Here is a 19,707-nt window from a genome sequence, read left to right as displayed (position 1 = left end):
GGTGGACCCCATCAAGCCAGTAAGCAGACTGATGACTGGTCGAGAAGGGGTAGGGGGAGGGGGGCTGCTACTGGATACGACGGGCGATCTAACCTGTTACATATTAAATGCAGTCTTAATAGCAACTGCATCGAGATGGATGTGTTAGATCTCGAGGAATACTCAAACATTTGTGGAAGAGCTATGATTACTATTGCCTCACTGGCGCAGGTTCGCCCGATAAGTCGCCCACTGGACTTAATGCATCTCGGTTATTATGGTTTGCAGGTTGTTCGTCATGGTCCTCCAACAATGCGTATGTCAGTGTGTATAGTAGTAGCTTCAAGATATTCATCATTTTTCTCGACATGATCTGATGTCATTGTTATCGAATAGGCGGCTCTGACCGCCGAGCACTCAGCAAATACTTCATTGAAAAGATCATACTGTTCTCTCTCTCTCCCTTCTCTCTCTCTCTCTCTCTCTCTCTCTCTCTCTCTCTCTCTCTCGCTCCCGCTTTCTCTAGTACTATGGAAACCCGTATACAGGGTGTCCGAGAGGGAATGGGCAGTACTCAGAGGTGACAAGAATGGTCATTTGAAGCAAAAAACTTCATTTAGACATGTACCCTATTCCGAATGGTTTCCGAGATAGAACACATTTAATGTACATTTGTTTTTAGGCTAGTGGCGCGCACGTATACGTATTTTCCACCTAACCTCTTTGATATTTTATTCGAACTCAATCTACCTCGTCGCTTTCAACTTCTTTTCTCGCGATGTCTTTCTGCCATTAAACTAGCTCGCTGAGCGTGCAGTTGTCCATGGTACGTTGCGAGTGAAGTAGTGAGAGGGAATGAAAGTGTATCAAAGAGAACCATTGGTTAACTATGTTTGTACTCGCACTGGCTAAAATTTCACACATTCACAGTAATGAAGAAGACGCAGTTGTGGTGAATGTTTACGACTTACGCGATGGTAGTGTTCTTGCTGCTGTCGAAGAATACCGTCGGCGCTTTCCGACACATCAAATTTCTAATCGTAGATGTTGACCAGAATTTCCAGCGCTTTGCGTGAAATTGGTATTCTTCTAAGTTACCATTTTTCTCCTGAAGGCGATGTTCAACGACCTATGCAGGAGCAGCAACACATTGTTGAAATGGTGCAGCGGAGTCCTGCGACCAGCACATGGCGACTTTCTGCAAGGATCAGTGAAACATGAACACGTGTATGGCGTGCATCACATGTGGAAAACTTGTACCACAATCTTCACATTGGCGGCAATGCCTCACGACTTGAATTGCGTCACTGGTTAAATGACAATCGTCGTTTTCTTCCATTAATACTATACACTGACTAAGCCACATTTAACCCTTTCGTGAGCAGTGGGAAACATGTTTCCCACTAATATGAACTCGCTCCTAGTCCCGCGGGATTCACAGTTCCCACCTCTGTATGGTGCTACCACCTAGTGAACAGTATAGGGTACTACTTCCAATCGGAAGTTCCCGCCGTTTTTGCTGTACCTTCGTGCAGAGGCATTGTACAGCTGAGTGTTGCTCTGTAGAGGAGCCTTTCAGTGCTGTTTGCGTGACATTTTGTGATTTTTTCCTCAAAGCTATAGTATTTACCCAAATTTATGAAGGAAAACGTAAAATTGGAACGAGGAGAATTCCAGTTTGAAACAAAAGGAGCCATTTCTGCAGTAAAACAGATGGATAATCGTCCAGTCACGTTCCTGTCCTCAATTCATGATCCATGAGAAACAGCCACAGTGAAAAGGAAAAACAAGGATGGTACTAGTACAGAGATTTCTTGTCCTGAAGTTGTGGCAGACTACAACAAAATAATGGGTGGTGTCGATAAGTTTGATCAATTACGAGAAAGGCATGCTATTGTCAGACGTTCTGTAAAATGTTGGCACAGAATATTTTATTTCCTGGTGGACGTTGCTGCAGTGAACAGTTTTATCCTGTGGAAAATAAGTAAAAGAGAAAGTGGACAGCATGATCAGCTCACATACAGGATCCATCTGGCCAGACAATTGATCGCTGGCTTCTCACCCCAAAAAAGGCGTGGACAGCATGATCAGCTCACATACAGGATCCATCTGGCCAGACAATTGATCGCTGGCTTCTCACCCCAAAAAAGGCGTGGACAAAAACCTGTCCTGGCAAAAAGGGGTAAAGTACCTGAAGATTTTCGTCATTTGGCTGTAGGGGAACATCAACCCATTTTAGGAGAAACCTACTGGACGTGACGTCATTGTAGTACCAAAGCTGCAGAAAACAGCACTCGCTGTGTTTGTACATATTGTCAAATACCACTTTGCATAGACCCATGTTTCAGCAAATTTCATGGCAAGTAATTGTGAACAATTATTGTAACAAGAGAAGTAAATTCATCAAATAAATATGACATATATTGAAAAAGTTGTTTTTGTCATTTAACTCCAAGGAAGGGCAGTGAGAAGAATACTTCCCACCTTGTTGTGTGACCTCACTTTCACAGTTGGAGCAAATTTGATATTCTGAATGATAAATATACGTATCTGTTAACTACTATCTGCTCTCCATTCATTAAAAAAAACTACTCAATAATTTTGCCCACGAAAGGGTTAAACGAGATGGAATCAACAACACACGTAATAATCACCGTTGGCCGCTGGAAAATCCAAAAGCTACAGTTGAAACCAATTTCAAAGTTCGTTTTTCTATCGGTGTTTGTTGTGACATGATCGATAACATGTTGATGGGTCGAGTCATTTTAGAAGAGCTAATGGCGTGACAGAATAACTTGTATTTCTTGGAAAATTCGTTTGTGATCATTTTGAGGACGTTCCTTTGGCCGTACGGACTGCAGTGTACTTGCAGCATGGCTGAGCACCTCCACATTTTACCAGAGGAGTGAGGGAACATCTCAACCGGGCTTAATCCTTATTGCTAGACAGGTCGTGGTAATTCATTTAACTGGGCACCGAGGTCGCCAGACCTTACGCCATTAGGTTTTTATTTATGGAATTGGATAAAGTCTGAGGTGACAAGCGATACGTGAATACGCGAGATGAATTATTTTATCGCATCATTGACGCTGCTGCCCTCATTAGGGATTGGGTAGAGGCACTCAGACAGTAAACATTTGTTCTCCAAAGAATGCACAAATACAAGGAAGCTGACAGTGCGATATTCGAACATTTTTTGTAAACTGTACGACAGATAGTATGTGACGTGTACGTTAGTTATCTGAGGTGAGTGTGTTGAAAATACGTTTTTTTTTAACAATTAATGCTTTGTAAAATGCATGTTGTAATGTTTGCTAACTGTTGTTCGTGTGTACTCGTAAAAATCTACATAGCTTTACCTTGTATTAGATTATCTGTTATTATAAATATAAGAAATTAGACTTCCGCTTATGTACTCTTATTAAACATACGTAACATACTGACTCGAAGGCAGTGATGATGTACTTACCTTGAGAAGCTGCACTGTTCGGTATCCCATATCATTTTTTTTAGAGTCCACCAGAGATAAATGTGGTGTGCAACTTACCTGTGTTACTCGAACGCAGCAGCAGAAGTGACACGAAAAGTGGTGATCTATTATCGGCGAAGGAAATTAAAGCCGCAAATCGCTAACAATGACGAAAATAATCAAACAATATCCCAGATAACCGCGACAGTATTAATTACTCTACAATAATTATCTTTTGGTGTTGCGATTGTTTTCCTTCATTGTAATTTTGCAGGCATATTCAGTGGTAAATATGGATTGTTGCCAACAGAGTTAGTAATTCAGAAGTAATGAATTAAAACGACATGCCTGATGCTGAACTCGTGGAAGCGAGTTTCACTGGATACGTGGCCAAAATATTACTTGGCACGTTACTGCCATGTAAGTCGACTGATAATAACCTGAAGGGCGTTGATACGCCTCTTGTTGAAAGACCATATCCTCAGAACGTTCAATGGGCGACAAGACTAACGAGAGGCTAAGCCAGTAAAAACATAAATCTGCCTCATACAGAAAATCTTTGGTTGTTTCGGACAACAAGTGGTACACCGTTGCCGTTATCGTGTTACAATAAAACCTTCGACAGTTTGATTATGTTTCTCTTGCTATTTATAGCATTCACAGTTGTCAACAACTAAGAGGTCTCATGTCACTGCATGTAATGTTCTAACATGCTGGCAGCATGCTGCCAACAATAGATACATTTCCAAAAGTAGTGAAAATGACTGTAGGCCTACGTTCATTTTAAGAAAATGCAGTTGTAAACTGCAGTAATGGCCGTCCACCCTTCTGCCAACGTTGTAACAACTGGCATGCTTCAGCATTTGTTGTTAACTTCAGTATATCCGTGATGATATATTTCAGTAGGACAACTTCGCAGCTTGTGTCACCTGAGAGATGGCAAAGCTGTCTTTCCATCAGAATGACCGTTCGCCGGCCATTTCGCCGGTGAAGCATATGAACATTCATCGAATGGGGCTTCAGTGACAGAAAACCGTAATCTGGTCGAAGCAACGGAGCCTGAGAACACACGACGCGCCTGAAAGGACTTTACGTTGTAAGGCTCGAAAGCTTGTAATGAGTACGCTGAGATTTTGAGGAGGTACTGATTTGGCGACAGAAGTAGACTGTAATTTTGCGAAATTCCCTTCCTTTCGTGTACAGCTGTTAACTGCGAGTGGCAAAAAATTAATTTCTTTCCGCCAGGGCGTTTCAGACATGAAACATGTTTTCCGTAAGTACCAGTCCAATCCCGATTTTTCAAAGAATCGAACTCCCATGTATAAAACAACTTCAAACGTCTGATTAATTTACAGATTAAATAATTAAGTCACTAAGTGCTCTCATTATGAAAAACACTGCATGAATATAGTGTCGATAATTTGCACTCCGTTACAGGCAAAAAGCTATCTTCTGAACTGTGTGTCGTACAGTGATATACACTGAGGTAAAAAAAGTCGCAACACCAAGAAGGAGTTGTACGACATAAACGAAAGTTGGCATGCGTGTTTCTACATCTGAAAGTGATATCTATTCAAATTTCGCGCCAGTCGGATAACAGTGGCGCTAGCAGCACCACTATGAGGATGCAAATCAGGTTTGCTTTGAATGCAAGCTGCAACGGTCGTGAGCGTTAGTTACCTTTGGGACTGGTCTCGATGAGTTGGTGTTACTCAAGAATGCCTTTAAGGCGACAAAGATGTCACTATCAACACTTCATTGAGTATGGACGAGGTCGTGTAGTAGGGCTTGACGTTCCTTCTTCGTTATTGCAGATAAACTTGGCAGGAATGTAGCCACTATACATGACTGCTGGCACTTGTGATCACGAGAATGTATGGTCGCTATAACATCGGGCTCTGTTCGACCAAGTGGCACTGCGGAGAGGGAAAACTATCGTGTTCGGCATGTGGCTTTGGTGCATCGTACTGCACCTGCAGCAGTAATCTGAGCAGCAGTTGGCACCACAGTGACACAACGAACTGTCACAAATCGTTTACTTCAAGGGCAGTTTCGAGCCAGACGCCGTGCAGCGTGATTTCCATTGACCCCAAACTAATCCCATTTGCGACTTCACTGGTGTCAAGCGAGAGCTCGATGGAGGGCAGGGTGGAAGTCTGTTGTGTTTTCTGATGAAATCTGGTTCTGCCTCGTTACCATTGATGGCCTTGTGTTGGTTAGGAGGCCAGTTGGGTGCCTGCAAACAACCTGTCTGCGTGCGGACACACTGAACCTACACCTGGAGTTATGGTCTCTGATGCGATTTTGTATGACAGGAGGAGCACCCTCGTGGTTATCCCACGCTCAGACTGCAAATTTGTACGTCAGTCTTGTGATTCGATCTGTTTGGCTGCCATTCTTGAACAGCGTTCCAGTTGATGTTTTCCAACAGGATAACGCTCGCCCACATACCGTTGCTGTAACTCAACACCCTCTATAGAGTGTTGACATGTTGCCTTGACCTGGTAGATTGTCAGATCTATCACCAGTGGAGAACATATGGGACGTCATCGGACGACAGTTCCAGCTCATCCACAATCACCATTCCCCGTCCCTGTATTGAACGACCAAGTGCAACAAGCATGGAGCTCCATCCCGCAAACGGACATTCGGAACCTGTACAACACAATGCCTGCACGTTTGCATGCTTGAATTATTTTGGCAGTTACAATGGTTATTAATGCACCAGCATTTCACACTTGCAATGGCTTATCTCGTGCTTACATTGACCTGTGATCTTCAATGCCAATCACTAAAATATGTTACCTAGACAAATATATTCCCGAAATTCTATTACTCGACGTTAATTATTTTTTGGTGTTGCGATTTTTTTCCTGTCAGTGTAATTTTGCAGGTACAGTCAGCGGTAAATATTGATACTGTCTGCAAAAGTTGTTGCGAGTAGAGATAGTAGTAAAGAAGTAATGATTTGAAACGTCAGACTTGATACTGAAGTCTTACTGTGTAAAGAGCGAAAATGTGGTAAGCGCTAAACTTTTTTCCTTTTATCATTTTGTGTGGGGCGTAACTTATAAATATTTTACTTGTATGGTTCTTGTAAGCCGCTAAGTGCTCTCATTCACGAATAGTGGATGAATAAAGGCAGTTACGTGCGCACCGTCAATTACTCTGTCTCAAGACAGACACACAGTTCCTATGCCTGTAATACTTGTCTTGTTGTGTTAAACCTTTGGTATACACCTGATCACGCCTCTTAACGAACAGATTATGACAGAATTTAATTTTTTTTTAAATTCGGCCAATAATCTCACGAAATATTGAAAGTCAGTTTTTGTTGCCTATGTATGCCGTTAGATAGGGAACCTGCAGTTTGAATCGGATACTCATTTAGTAATATAAATGTGGGAAATTTCATTGATCACCGCATCGTTGTTTTGGTGAGAGTATGTGTATTTTGTTCTTTGGATGTGGCTCGAGTTTATTCACTTTACATTCCTGCGTGTTCTTGTGAGTGTTCTACAGGCTGCCCCATGCTATTTGGACACCATCAACCTTACTCAACCGTACTTATCTTCGAAAAGTGGCTAAATGTAATCAATCGTAATCAGACATCAGTATCACTATCATATACTTCTTTTTCGTGTAAAGACCATGCCTTGTTACGGCAATAATTCGTCCCTGTTTTATGTTGTTCCTTCATTTATAGGTAATTTAGATTTTTTTGCCTCGAGAATATTGAATATTATTATTTTATATCTTGCCACCCTCCCCCGCCCCGTGCCTTCCCCCCCCCCCCCCCCCTCTCTCATCATTTTTCTTTCGAAGACATTTACCTCGAATCTGCTATGTCGAAATATATGCCCAAAATTTGTTTTTGTTTTCACTTACGAATTGTAAACACGAGGCTCCTTTTCTGTTTTATTTAATCTAGTTTCTTTTCTTTCCACAAAGTCTTATTTAACCGGCAGTGCAACATCTTCATCGTCCCCGTTTCCCAACCTGAAGCTAAATCGAACATCTACTGTCGATTATTTCTTTATTTCATATTTCGCATTTTTAAGAAATGTTTCGTTGCACGTATTGAAAAATGTTATATCGCAGCGTTCCTTTCTTAAAGAATTATAAAATTTTTGTATTTTCAACATTCCTGCACGGTCAGCAATCGTGATAATCTAATATATAAGGAACTATCAGCCTCGATTGCGGTAATGAAACCAACCTTTACCTAGGTTTCAGCCCAAGTAATTGAGCCTTCTTCAGAAGATGTACCTGAATATATAATATGTCTTTGAGGGCATGGTCTAGAAATAAAACTAAAACTGCCTGACTTAGTACTTATGTACCACATTTTTAAAATGTGACTACTCCTATTCAGGCTGTTTTTGTTTTATTTCTAGACCATGCCCTCATAGACATATTATAGATTCAGGTACATCTTCTGAAGAAGGCTCAATTACTTGGGCTGAAACCTACGTAAAGGTTGGTTTCATTACCGCAATCGAGGTTGATAGTTTCTTATATATTAAATTATAAAATTAATTTCATAACAATACCGCATTTCGTTTTTAAAACATATTTTTTTGGTTACTCCAAAAGGATGAATTTTGCCAATAAGGATAATGTAGAAAATTATTTATTCAATTGTATAAATCATCATATACCTAACCTGATTAGCTGTCACATACTGATAGTGTCCCCTTTGCCTGGAGCGTGGATCTTCTTGCTGTTCAGCAAACCAATTTCTTGTTCTCGTATGACCACACAAAAAACACGACGTCGCTTGATTATTGCCGCGGAAAGACACAGCTCTGTCTACTTACTCTCTGACAGCAACTTCCTCTATCAGTAGTTGCTTAAGGGTCATACCTTCGTTGTTGAAAATAATCCTCTTCTATTGAAGTTTGTCTAAAGAAGCGACACGCTTACAGTAAGTTACTTTGAGCACGTGCTTGTAATTAAAAGTCGGAAGACGGTTTCATAATGTAAAACTATTTGGAGGTTTATGCCCCATATGACTGCAACACTGCCTGCACTATATCGTTTAAGCATTATTCATTATTAGTATGTTTGATGCCAGATCATTCTACATATTGTGATAATCAGGTTAATGTGCAGGATGTTACATACACATACAGGGTGTTTCAAAAATGACCGGTATATTTGAAACGGCAATAAAAACTAAACGAGCAGCGATAGAAATACACCGTTTGTTGCATTATGCTTGGGACAACAGTACATTTTCAGGCAGACAAACTTTCGAAATTACAGTAGTTACAATTTTCAACAACAGATGGCGCTGCGGTCTGGGAAACTCTATAGTACGATATTTTCCACATATCCACCATGCGTAGCAATAATATGGCGTAGTCTCTGAATGAAATTACCCGAAACCTTTGACAACGTGTCTGGCGGAATGGCTTCACATGCAGATGAGATGTACTGCTTCAGCTGTTCAATTGTTTCTGGATTCTGGCGGTACACCTGGTCTTTCAAGTGTCCCCACAGAAAGAAGTCACAGGGGTTCATGTCTGGCGAATAGGGAGGCCAATCCACGCCGCCTCCTGTATGTTTCGGATAGCCCAAAGCAATCACACGATGATCGAAATATTCATTCAGGAAATTAAAGACGTCGGCCGTGCGATGTGGCCGGGCACTATCTTGCATAAACCACGAGGTGTTCGCAGTGTCGTCTAAGGCAGTTTGTACCGCCACAAAGTCACGAAGAATGTCCAGATAGCGTGATGCAGTAATCGTTTCGGATCTGAAAAATGGGCCAATGAATGATTCCTTTGGAAGAAATGGCGGCCCAGACCAGTACTTTTTGAGGATGCAGGGACGATGGGACTGCAACATGGGGCTTTTCGGTTCCCCATATGCGCCAGTTCTGTTTATTGACGAAGCCGTCCAGGTAAAAATAAGCTTCGTCAGTAAACCAAATGCTGCCCACATGCATATCGCCGTCATCAATCCTGTGCACTATATCGTTAGCTAATGTCTCTCGTGCAGCAATAGTAGCGGCACTGAGGGGTTGCCGCGTTTGAATTTTGTATGGATAGAGGTGTAAACTCTGGCGCATGAGACGATACGTGGACGTTGGCGTCATTTGGACCGCAGCTGCAACACGGCGAACGGAAACCCGAGGCCGCTGTTGGATCACCTGCTGCACTAGCTGCGCGTTGCCCTCTGTGGTTGCCGTACGCGGTCGCCCTACCTTTCCAGCACGTTCATCCGTCACGTTCCCAGTCCGTTGAAATTTTTCAAACAGATCCTTTATTGTATCGCTTTTCGGTCCTTTGGTTACATTAAACCTCCGTTGAAAACTTCGTCTTGTTGCAACAACACTGTGTTCTAGGCGGTGGAATTGCAACACCAGAAAAATCCTCTGTTCTAAGGAATAAACCATGTTGTCTACAGCACACGTGCACGTTGTGAACAGCACACGCTTACAGCAGAAAGACGACGTACAGAAGGGCGCACCCACAGACTGCGTTGTCTTCTATATCTTTCACATCACTTGCAGCGCCATCTGTTGTTGAAAATTGTAACTACTGTAATTTCGAAAGTTTGTCCGCCTGAAAATGTACTGTTGTCCCAAGCATATTGCAACAAACGGTGTATTTCTATCGCTGCTCGTTTAGGTTTTATTGCCGTTTCAAATATACCGGTCATTTTTGAAACACCCTGTAAATGAGTGGTGTGCTCCAATCATTCTGTCTGACTTTCAAAGAAAGAGGATAAGTATGTTGGGTCAAAGGGGAGCTTCAGAATGTTTCGGAAGATATAACAAAAGAGTTTTGGTAAGCGTGAAAGGTCTACTTAAGATTTTAGTGAGTAAGCTCATTCTGTTTTGTGTCTGAAAGCAACGAAAAGAAAGAAAGTTAGGATAAAAGCTCTTAGAGAAGAGAGTTGCGACTGTGAGTCCCAGAACTGGGTCTGAATAATAAATGTACCAAAGCTTTCGATTCGAAATCTTGGCTTCTTGCAATACACAATCGTCCAGGTTTACAGACGAATGGTATTAATTAAACGCTTTTTAGCACAAAAAATCAGAATTGTGTTCATAATTTTTCTCTTTCAAAAATAAGACTTTTTTTAAATAAATGACTGAAGTTTGCCAAGATTTCGTTGTCGTTACTTCCAAAACATTATGAAGCTACGTTCTGCAAGTAAAATGAAGTTATGTTTAACACTTTGACACAAAACTTTATTCGTCTTTCAGCCACGTGTTTACACTTAATTACAATCATGTGCTTGAGCTGCTTTGCATTTTTATGGGAACGTGCTCATAAATGAAATGAAATGTGCAGTTTCGTCTTTTTTGCATACAGGTGACATTTCTTAAAATAACAGTCCAATAACATCAATTAATCACCATTTTGACATTTATTTTTTACACTAAAACAAGAAAGATTTCAGAGAAGTATAGAATTAGCACGAAAAAAATGATTTACCACACATGAAGGTCTGTATAACCCTAAAGTATTTCACGAAACACGAGTCAACACGATAAGACGCAAGGGAAATGAACACAGGTTTGATGTTCAACCAACATATTACACTCGTAAAAAAAAGACACGCGTTGCAGAGCTCCAGTTCTGTGCAATAAACTAATGAGTACAAGTTGCAACTCTTTTCTCTACAAATCGATTATTGTTAGATTAATAATCGGACAAAAACAATCACAAAAATCTCACACAGTGGTACATCACAAGGTTCATGTCTTTTAAAAAGATGTCTTTGGGTATGGGAACTCAAAAAAAGCAACTCAACACGGTTCATACAACATAAACAAAAAAATTCAAAAAAGCCATTGTGTGCAGTGTTCAAGAGTTTGCTCAATTATGACGTTACTCGAAAGAGTCGCGATAGTGATGTTAATGTCAAGCACATCACGAAAAAGCATTGAAAGTCAGCATTACAAGAGTGATCTACGCGATTGGTTAAGTATCTCGTTTATTCCTACCAATACTGGATTAGGAAATATGGCGGTATTGTCATTTCTCAATCTGTTTCGTACATCTGAGTCACATATTCATGCCAAAATGTCGTTTTATAATGAGTACATCCAATTCCGAGACAACGATATTTTTCCCAGTGGCCATATTTGGCTCTCTACATTCGCAAAAAAATAGAAGAGAGGGTGGTAGTTGTGTGCGTTACGATCGGAGCATATACTTGATGAGTGTGAAGCCTGTGCAAAGAGAATGAAAAATATGAGAAGAATTTAAACAAGACGAAATCGCTACAGCTAGTTGACACCTGAGCACGGTGAGGTGGAGGAAACAGAAGTCAGCTGCGGCAGGTGTCGGTGGTCGCCTCTTCCGCCGCACCGCTCAGAATTCGATCCTCTTTACCTGGCTGGACTCGATGCCCACGGAGGAGGAGGAGACCACCTTCTGGGAGGACACGGAGGAGGAGACGCTGGACACGGACGACTGGATGACGCTGGAGCTCTCGAGGCGGCGCGTGGAGCTGCTCGCCTCCACCACGTGCGAGCTCTCGCTCTGCTCCACGCTGCTCTTCTTCTCCAGGATCTTCCGGCCGCCCACCTCGCGGCGCTCCTGGAACGAAACGTGCCGACGTCAGCCTCTGATACGGGCATTTTAAGCGTGAGCAACAATAACGTCGTTTGACACATTTTGTCAGATGTTGTGCTTCTGGTCGAGCAGTAATATCTACAATATCTGATCAAAAGTATACGGACGCCTATTAGCGGACAGCCTTTATCACGGCCTGAACTCTATTGGGGACACTTTCAATGAGGTGTCTGAACGTCTGTGCGGGAATGGCACCCCATTTTTCCTCAAGAGCCTAAGCCAGATAATTCAGTGATGTTGGACGCTGGGCCCTGATCGAAGTAGACGTTCTAACTCACCCAGAGTAATAAATTCTTCTGGATAGCTTTTAAGAACTTCTGATTTTGTCAATGGACGACAGTCATTCCTCGCTCATACCGCTTTTGTACGTGGTGACAGTTTTTAGAATCGTTAAAATATTGTTTATACGATTTATTGGATTAAAGCTCTTCTCAGTTTGAAGTTGAAAACAGCCACATGCGTTTATATTCAATGTAGTTGCTCGTGAATCTTCCGGGCTGTGTGATCGTGTCCCACGCAACTTTATCGTTCCTGAAGTTATCTGCAGATGTGCACCTGGTTCCGCTGACTCTTGCCTATTGACGGATCAAATGTCGGAGAGCACTTCCTGATATATGGACAGTATCTCCAAAGAATCGATACATAAGTTTTATCTTTGACAGACGACAGTTTGGATTGCCTCTGCCGATCACGTGTAAGTTTCTACCTAGTCCCCTTTCCACAGTATTCGTGTCGCTGTCTGACCTCTGACTCGTCAGGTGGCAATACGCAGAGGAACCAGGAGCACCTCTGAAGGTATCCAAAGCAGCTCTGGTCCTAACGCCAGGAACGAAGAAATTTAATGGACAGTGACCATATAACCCGGAAAATTCACCAGCAACTGAGACAACCGGTCACGCAAGCCTTCATTGTATGATCATTTAATATAGTGCTTCATAGAGGATAATTTCAACAGTAAATTTTGTATACCATTACAATACCATGCGTAAATTACATTCTTCCAAATGTTTGACCGTACTACTTAAAAAACGTATTATTCACTTTTAAAAAATATATATTCAGTCATTTCCAGAGAAAATGACTGCAAATTTTGTGAGCGGTAACTTTTGCAATGACTCCCTTGAAAAGTATTTCTCACGTTAGTTCGCACGCTCGCATTTTAAAGCTAACGACGTCAATCAGAGGTTAGGAATTTGTTATAAATGCTTTATCACAGGCTAGCAACAACTAACACTTTAAATGTAATTCTACGGATTCAGCAGACTAGCCGTACTTTACGCCACCAGAAGTCCCTTTCACACGTCTTTGGTACATAGTATCTATTGGGTATCAGACATTCTTTTTTAAAAAAAATTACAATTTCATGTCATAGCACAAATTATTGTATATAAAGGATTTAATCGTACGGTTACTAAACTTTTGACGTCTCTTCTGCGTGATAGCCGTAACAGCTGCAGAAACTTGCAGAAGAATGGTCATTTTGGGTCAATGATGTGGGCTGTGAGGCGCTTAGTGTACATGGAAGACAAAGGAGTAGTTTCGAATCTCTGGTAGCGCATAGTTTTACTCTGTTGGTTGTGAACATACGCAAACATACCGCGACAGAGTAAGAGTTAAAGTAAAAATATAGACTGTGTCTTTTCTACTCTATTGTTAGCAATGAAAGTGACAGAACAGCGGTCAACCACATGGAGCATTAACTGAGTTGTTTTCTGTCTCTTCTGGCGTGCTTTTGGAGGCGCATAATGGCTATCGTAGAACGGAATGAAATCAGTGTACAGGAAGACCACTAACGTGCCTCAAACCTATATTTCCCCTATTAACATACATGCAGCACACTCAGGTAATGAAAGCTGATGGTTGTTATTTGAAGAAATGTGGACTTCCAGTCTTTTGGGAAAACTCATTTTAACTTATTCCACTTTTCTGTTCTGAACTTCAGAGTATGAACAGCTCTACCACTTCCATCGTACTTCTCGCGTAGCGATCGTCAGAACTAGATTAGAAAAATTACACCGCCTGCGGATATGAATAAACAGTAATTTGTCTTCGCTCAGTACGCGTATGCAACAGGGCAGGAAACCGCTAATACCGCAGTGAAGCACTCTCTGCCCTATGCTGTACAGTGGCTTTGCGGAGTGTGTGCATAATTTAGATTCTGAAGACATCAGTTTATTTTAACTTCAGATTAAATAATGTTTTATTTAAAAGTGATAAGCAAGATGTTAATTCCGTGTAGACAGGGACAACACATCTCTGCAGATGGTGCAATACTAAATTTTCTGTTAAGATATGCGCAATCGCCCATGAACGAGACTGCTGCATGAACGGGAACAAGTGTGCAGAGAATTATTTGTTTGCACTTGAGAAATCTCTCAATCTTTGCATCCACGTCTATGTTTACCTGCCGCTCGTTCCTCGAGTAGGAGATGCTCGTAAATATTTGTCAGTGCACTCCCACCTCTCATTTGATATCTTACCTCCGAAGAGGAAGCTTCCATGCTGGAGGAATGTTCCCGAGAGACGACGTTTCCTGTGGGAGTTACTTCCATTTTGTCACTGCTTTCTGGTTTTCTCTCGTTCAGGAACCTGCTGTAACACAAACAGTCGTGCATTAATTCTCTTTTGAAGCGAATTTTAAATTCATGAGTATGTCATAATAAGATTTAAGATAACGCACACTGAGTTAAGAATCTGACATCCAAAGATGACAACACTCAAATTGAAATCATATACATGCGAAATACAGGATGTTCAAAATGTTCGCAAAAAACTCCTAGGGGTGATGAATCACGGCATAGGTAACAACTTTTGTTAGAGACAAAATGTTCCGTGACGCTAGGTGTTCTTTTGCGTTGGTTGTGCCCCTGAGTGGCAGCAGAGCGTGGGCACTTGCTGCATGTATCTGCAATACGTGTTGCCCATAATCCAGTCATCTACTTCTCGTGAAAGGACGAAAGTCGAGTAAAATTGAAGTTCCTGGTTCGCTTCTAAAATACCTTGCATTCTCAAGGTTTTTTTTGATGAAAATCACTCTAGCAATTTTTGGGCTCGGTATTATGCAACACACCTGGTAAGCAGACCCTGCTACTTTGGTGAGACCCCGTCGTCCCAGGGCCGGCGATGACTAAAGCACTTCTAACGTCGCTGGGAAGCATCAGCGAAGATTTTGTCTCTACACAAAAGTTGCTTCGCATGGCATGATCTATCACCTCCAGTGGTTTGATGCAAAGACACCTGTGTAATTCATAACATTGTCTGCTGCATAAACGAATATTTAAATAGACAATAGTATAAAGTGTGTGACAAATTTAATTTATATATATATATATATATATATATATATATATATATATATATATATATATATATATATATTCAGAATACTAACGTCAATGATCAGCATTCATACATATAAACATTGACAAACGAGTTTTTTGTGATCTGACTAACATTTTGGGAATCAGAATGAGGTATTGTTCATTTGATCTACAAAAAACGCATCCAAATTGATAAAAGAATTCGTTACAGCATTAACTATATTTTATGACACAATATGCAAATATTTGTTAGGGGCTACTCTGCTTACTTAAACAGTGCTGGTAGAAATTAAACAGTGCTGGTAGAAATTAAAAGTGACAAGTGAGAAATTTATTAGCATTTTCTATTTTCTTCTTTGGACTGTCTCGATCCTTTTTACACTCACTCATACACACACACACACACACACACACACACACACACACACACATAGACAGGCGCGACTGCTCATGAGTGTGTGTGTCAATTTCATATTTTCAAAGAAGTCGGGTCCAACAGAGGAGCAGCATTCACTTTTATACAGAGACATGTTAAGTTTGACTGGGTGTTGATAGATGCTGGAAGGCAGATGTTTGGTCTAAAATAGGATTCAGTTGGTAAGGAAATTGAAATAAATCATCAGGTTTCAGTTTACATCTTTCAGTTTTTGTACCTGTCCTATTTCAAGTAGTTAGAGAAACCTTCCACGATGACTTTAACCTGCAACGGCGAAAAAACAATTATTTCACAAACATAGGTAAATTCTTAAATCAATCTAATGGAGTTCTCCTTTTTGCGCTTTTTCAAAAGTACTGCGTGTTGTCTACCGAGGTGCCAAAACGGTTTTTATCAAATGGTTCAAATGGCTCTGAGCACTATGGGACTCAACATCTTAGGTCATAAGTCCCCTAGAACTTAGAACTACTTAAACCTAACTAACCCAAGGACATCACACACACCCATGCCCGAGGCAGGATTCGAACCTGCGACCGTAGCAGTCCCGCGGTTCCGGACTGCAGCGCCAGAACCGCTAGACCACCGCGGCCGGCCGGTTTTTATCCTCTGCTGCCTTGAAAAGATATGCAATGTAATCAAGGCTAATAGATATTAGGAATCCTACCGGGTCTCGATCACTCAATTTCTAAAAAATAATAACTTTGTATAAATCGGTTTCTATGTGAGCGGTATACCTTGTAAACTACTGCTTTCATTAGGCATGAATTGAACAGTTTTGTAGTTAATTAACAAAAAAGTACATACATTAATTTTACACAGTTATTTACAACAATGTTGCGACTGAGTTTTGTGATGAAAATGTAAATACTTTCACCGACAGCTATATAAATGCTAGGACTCTTTATTTACAGCTGTAGTATCTCTGTCCTTCTACCTCGCATTTGGCGAGATGAGTCGTTGTAAGGGTGCCTCTTAAAGAGTCAGAGGCAACGAAGAGACCTGTTTGGACTGTTGTAAGAGAGGGACGTGATTGTGCGGTAGCAGGGAGTCGTATTTCTGTGAATGTTGGTTTGTCATTGTGAAACAGTTTGCTTATATACCTTAAAAAATCCAGAAGACAGTAAGTTATGGCAACCCTTACTATTTACGATATTCAAAGCAGAACTTTGTAGCTTACAAAGCTTGTCCCAGCAGTCGTAGCCCGGAGAGGGCACCGAAGCCAATATAAAACAATTTAAGTACCAGATTTTATAATTTATCAATGTGAACATGACTACTTTCAATTTTATACAAAATGACAATATCATTGGAAATATAATTTCTATTGAAAGATTATGTCAAATGAGATGTCTTTCATCAAATGTTTTACGTTGACTATTAAGGATATTTTTCTTATACCAAGTTCAGCATTACCAACGGTCTTGCCGCAGTGGTTAACCGGTTCTCCTCAGATTATCGAAGTAATGTGATGTCAGGCATGGCTAGCACTTGGATAGGTGACCGTACACGGACCTACCAAGCGCTGTCAGCAAGCCGGGTGCCCTCTGCCGTTGCGAGGCCAATTGAGGAGCTGCTTCACTGTGAGTTAGCGGCTCTGGTCACGAAAACTGACATCGTTCGGGAGAGCGGCGTGCTGACCAAATGGTCCTCTACTTCCGCATCCAGGACGCCTGTCGTCTGAGGATGACACGGCGGTCGGTCTGTACCGTTGGGCCTTCCGAGGCCTCTTCGGACAGAGTTCACGTGCAATACCTCGAGAGGGGAGTACCTCTCGTTGTGTCTCAAAACATGACCGAAATATTCACTCTTTCTTATCTTGATGGCTATAAGGAAGCGCAATTAAAAAATGTAATATTTGATAATTCTCTTAAAATCCAGCCAGAGGACGCTGCCGCATAAACGCAATTTCATTTTCATTGTTGCCCGTAGCAGTGTCACACTCTTTCACTCTGAAATACACAGTGAAGAGTTCTGAGACATAACACTGAATATTAACGCACAATAGGGGGCAAAAAATGAAATGATTGTATGGAATTATTGGGCGGAAGACCCCAGCTAGGATAATTCGGCCACCTAGTGCAAGTGTTTTTATTTGACGACACTTCGGCAATTTGCGTGTCAATAATCATGAACACAACACCCAGTCCACGAGCGGGTAAAATTTCCATCGCGGCCACGAATCGAACCCCGGCCCCTTGAATCATTTTTTTTTTTTTTAAATCTCATTTTGTTCGGTATCGTTCGTTGCGTTTGTTCGGGGCGTATGTCCCATGACACCCATTGAAGTTCATCGTTTATCCATTTACTCAGTTTTTTTTAATTACAGAGGGCAGCTAACCCACTGACCGTACACGCTGAGTTCCGTGCCGGCGCATCGGAGTCCGCCGCGCTGACCACACAGCTACGGAAGCGGCCAACAGAGTGCATAATAATAATGAAACTTTCCCGCCACAGTCGGGTTTCTGACGGGCTATACCTCTGGATGATCGCCTCCGCACTAGCAGAAGTGAGTGACATGGGCTAGTGATGGGCTAGATAGAAACTGAGTGGATCATTCGAGTGTCTAGAGCTCCTTTTCGGTTAACAGCGTACGCCATAAATGCTAGTCAACAGCAGCGATGCTGCATTTGCAAACTGGGTATAGACAGAACTGGGTCCGAGTTGACATTTGGAGACTTTACCGATAGTGACACTGCTGCCTGCAAAATTCGTTTGTCGTTCTGAGGCTTTTGAATAAGATTACCCCTGTATGTCACGACCGTTCTACGTGAAAAAAGTTTGAATAACATTTTGCTGTCACTTTACATTATAATGGTGGAAAATGCGCTAAATACATTTTGTAACCGCCTGTATTCCCATAGGTTGTGAACCGAAGTACCAACATGACACCCAGTTAGAGTGCTTTCAAGAACAGGAATGGTCTGTCACTGTTGCCGGTGATAGGAAATTTGAGAAAATCTGCTAAAACTGATGCAAGGTCCCACTATACAAGTCGAGCACATTTTATGCCCTTTTCGACATCATGGTTTTGGTTGACCGTTATGAAGGCATTTCTACCTGCTTAACTGTAGAATGAACGATTCGTTTTTCCTCCAATACTTCCTTTCGTGCTGCCTCATATTATCTATTCTGGTGCAGCTCACATCTCCTAGCGCTCGTTTCCGACTTCCCCTGTGCTGAGTGGCTTCTTTGCTTGCTTTGATGTTCTATATTCTACTCACACTTCTTTCAGTGACAGAAGTAGCCGCAGGTTCTATGTCTTCCGCTGTTCAAATGTCGTTCTGCGACTTATGTTTACTTTGCAGACGGTTACGTCAAAGTGCTAAATGTGATTAGTGTTACTTCTCTCTGTGAACGTTTCAATGAAAAAAAGACCTGAAAACTAGCATCCTTTCCTGCGAAAGAGCTTAACATTTTGTTACGTACAGGAATGAAGAGATAATCTTGAAGTTCTCTAGGGTTATAGATACAGCCGTAATGAATGGCTCAGTAGACAGTTCATTTGAGGAGTAATGGACATCTCTAAAAATGGTAATTACAGAAGTTTGAAAGAAAAACATGGATACAAAGGAGTATTAGAATTAGAATTTAAAAGAGCTTTGGAAGACTTAAAATCGAATAAGGCAGAGGGGATAGATAATACTCCATCTGAATTTCTAAAATTATTGGGGTAAATGGCAACAAAACGACTATTCAAGTTGGTGTGTAGAATTTATGAGGCTGGCGATATACTATCTGATTTTCATGAAAACATCATCCACTCAATTCCGAAGACTGCAAGAGCTGACAAGTGCGAGAATTGTCACACAATCAACTTAACAGCTTATGCATCCAAGCTACTGACAAGAATAATATACAAAAGAATGGAAAACAAAATCGTAGATGTTTTAGATGACGATCAATTTG

The 19,707-nt window shown here is 41.4% G+C and overlaps 1 protein-coding gene across 15 annotated transcripts in view; it reads right to left on the bottom strand.

The window, feature by feature from the left end:
- Positions 1–19,707, bottom strand: part of LOC126247140 (synaptopodin-2) — a 420,967-nt gene that overhangs the window by 284,420 nt on the left and 116,840 nt on the right. For 9 of the 15 annotated variants that reach the window (XM_049948459.1, XM_049948464.1, XM_049948461.1 and 6 more), the window contains 2 exons: positions 14,526–14,637; positions 11,803–12,009 (listed from right to left, as the gene is read on the bottom strand). In XM_049948459.1, coding sequence (XP_049804416.1) covers positions 11,803–12,009; positions 14,526–14,597 — 279 coding nt within the window. In that variant the 5' untranslated portion in view covers positions 14,598–14,637. The remainder of the gene's footprint in view (positions 1–11,802; positions 12,010–14,525; positions 14,638–19,707) is intronic. The other 6 variants (XM_049948460.1, XM_049948463.1, XM_049948462.1 and 3 more) reach the window with 1 other exon arrangement.

Source organism: Schistocerca nitens, chromosome 1, assembly GCF_023898315.1.
Source record: "Schistocerca nitens isolate TAMUIC-IGC-003100 chromosome 1, iqSchNite1.1, whole genome shotgun sequence".
Lineage (NCBI taxonomy): Eukaryota > Metazoa > Arthropoda > Insecta > Orthoptera > Acrididae > Schistocerca > Schistocerca nitens.
Note: the sequence above shows the minus strand (reverse complement) of the source record. Positions and strands in the feature narration are given on the sequence as shown.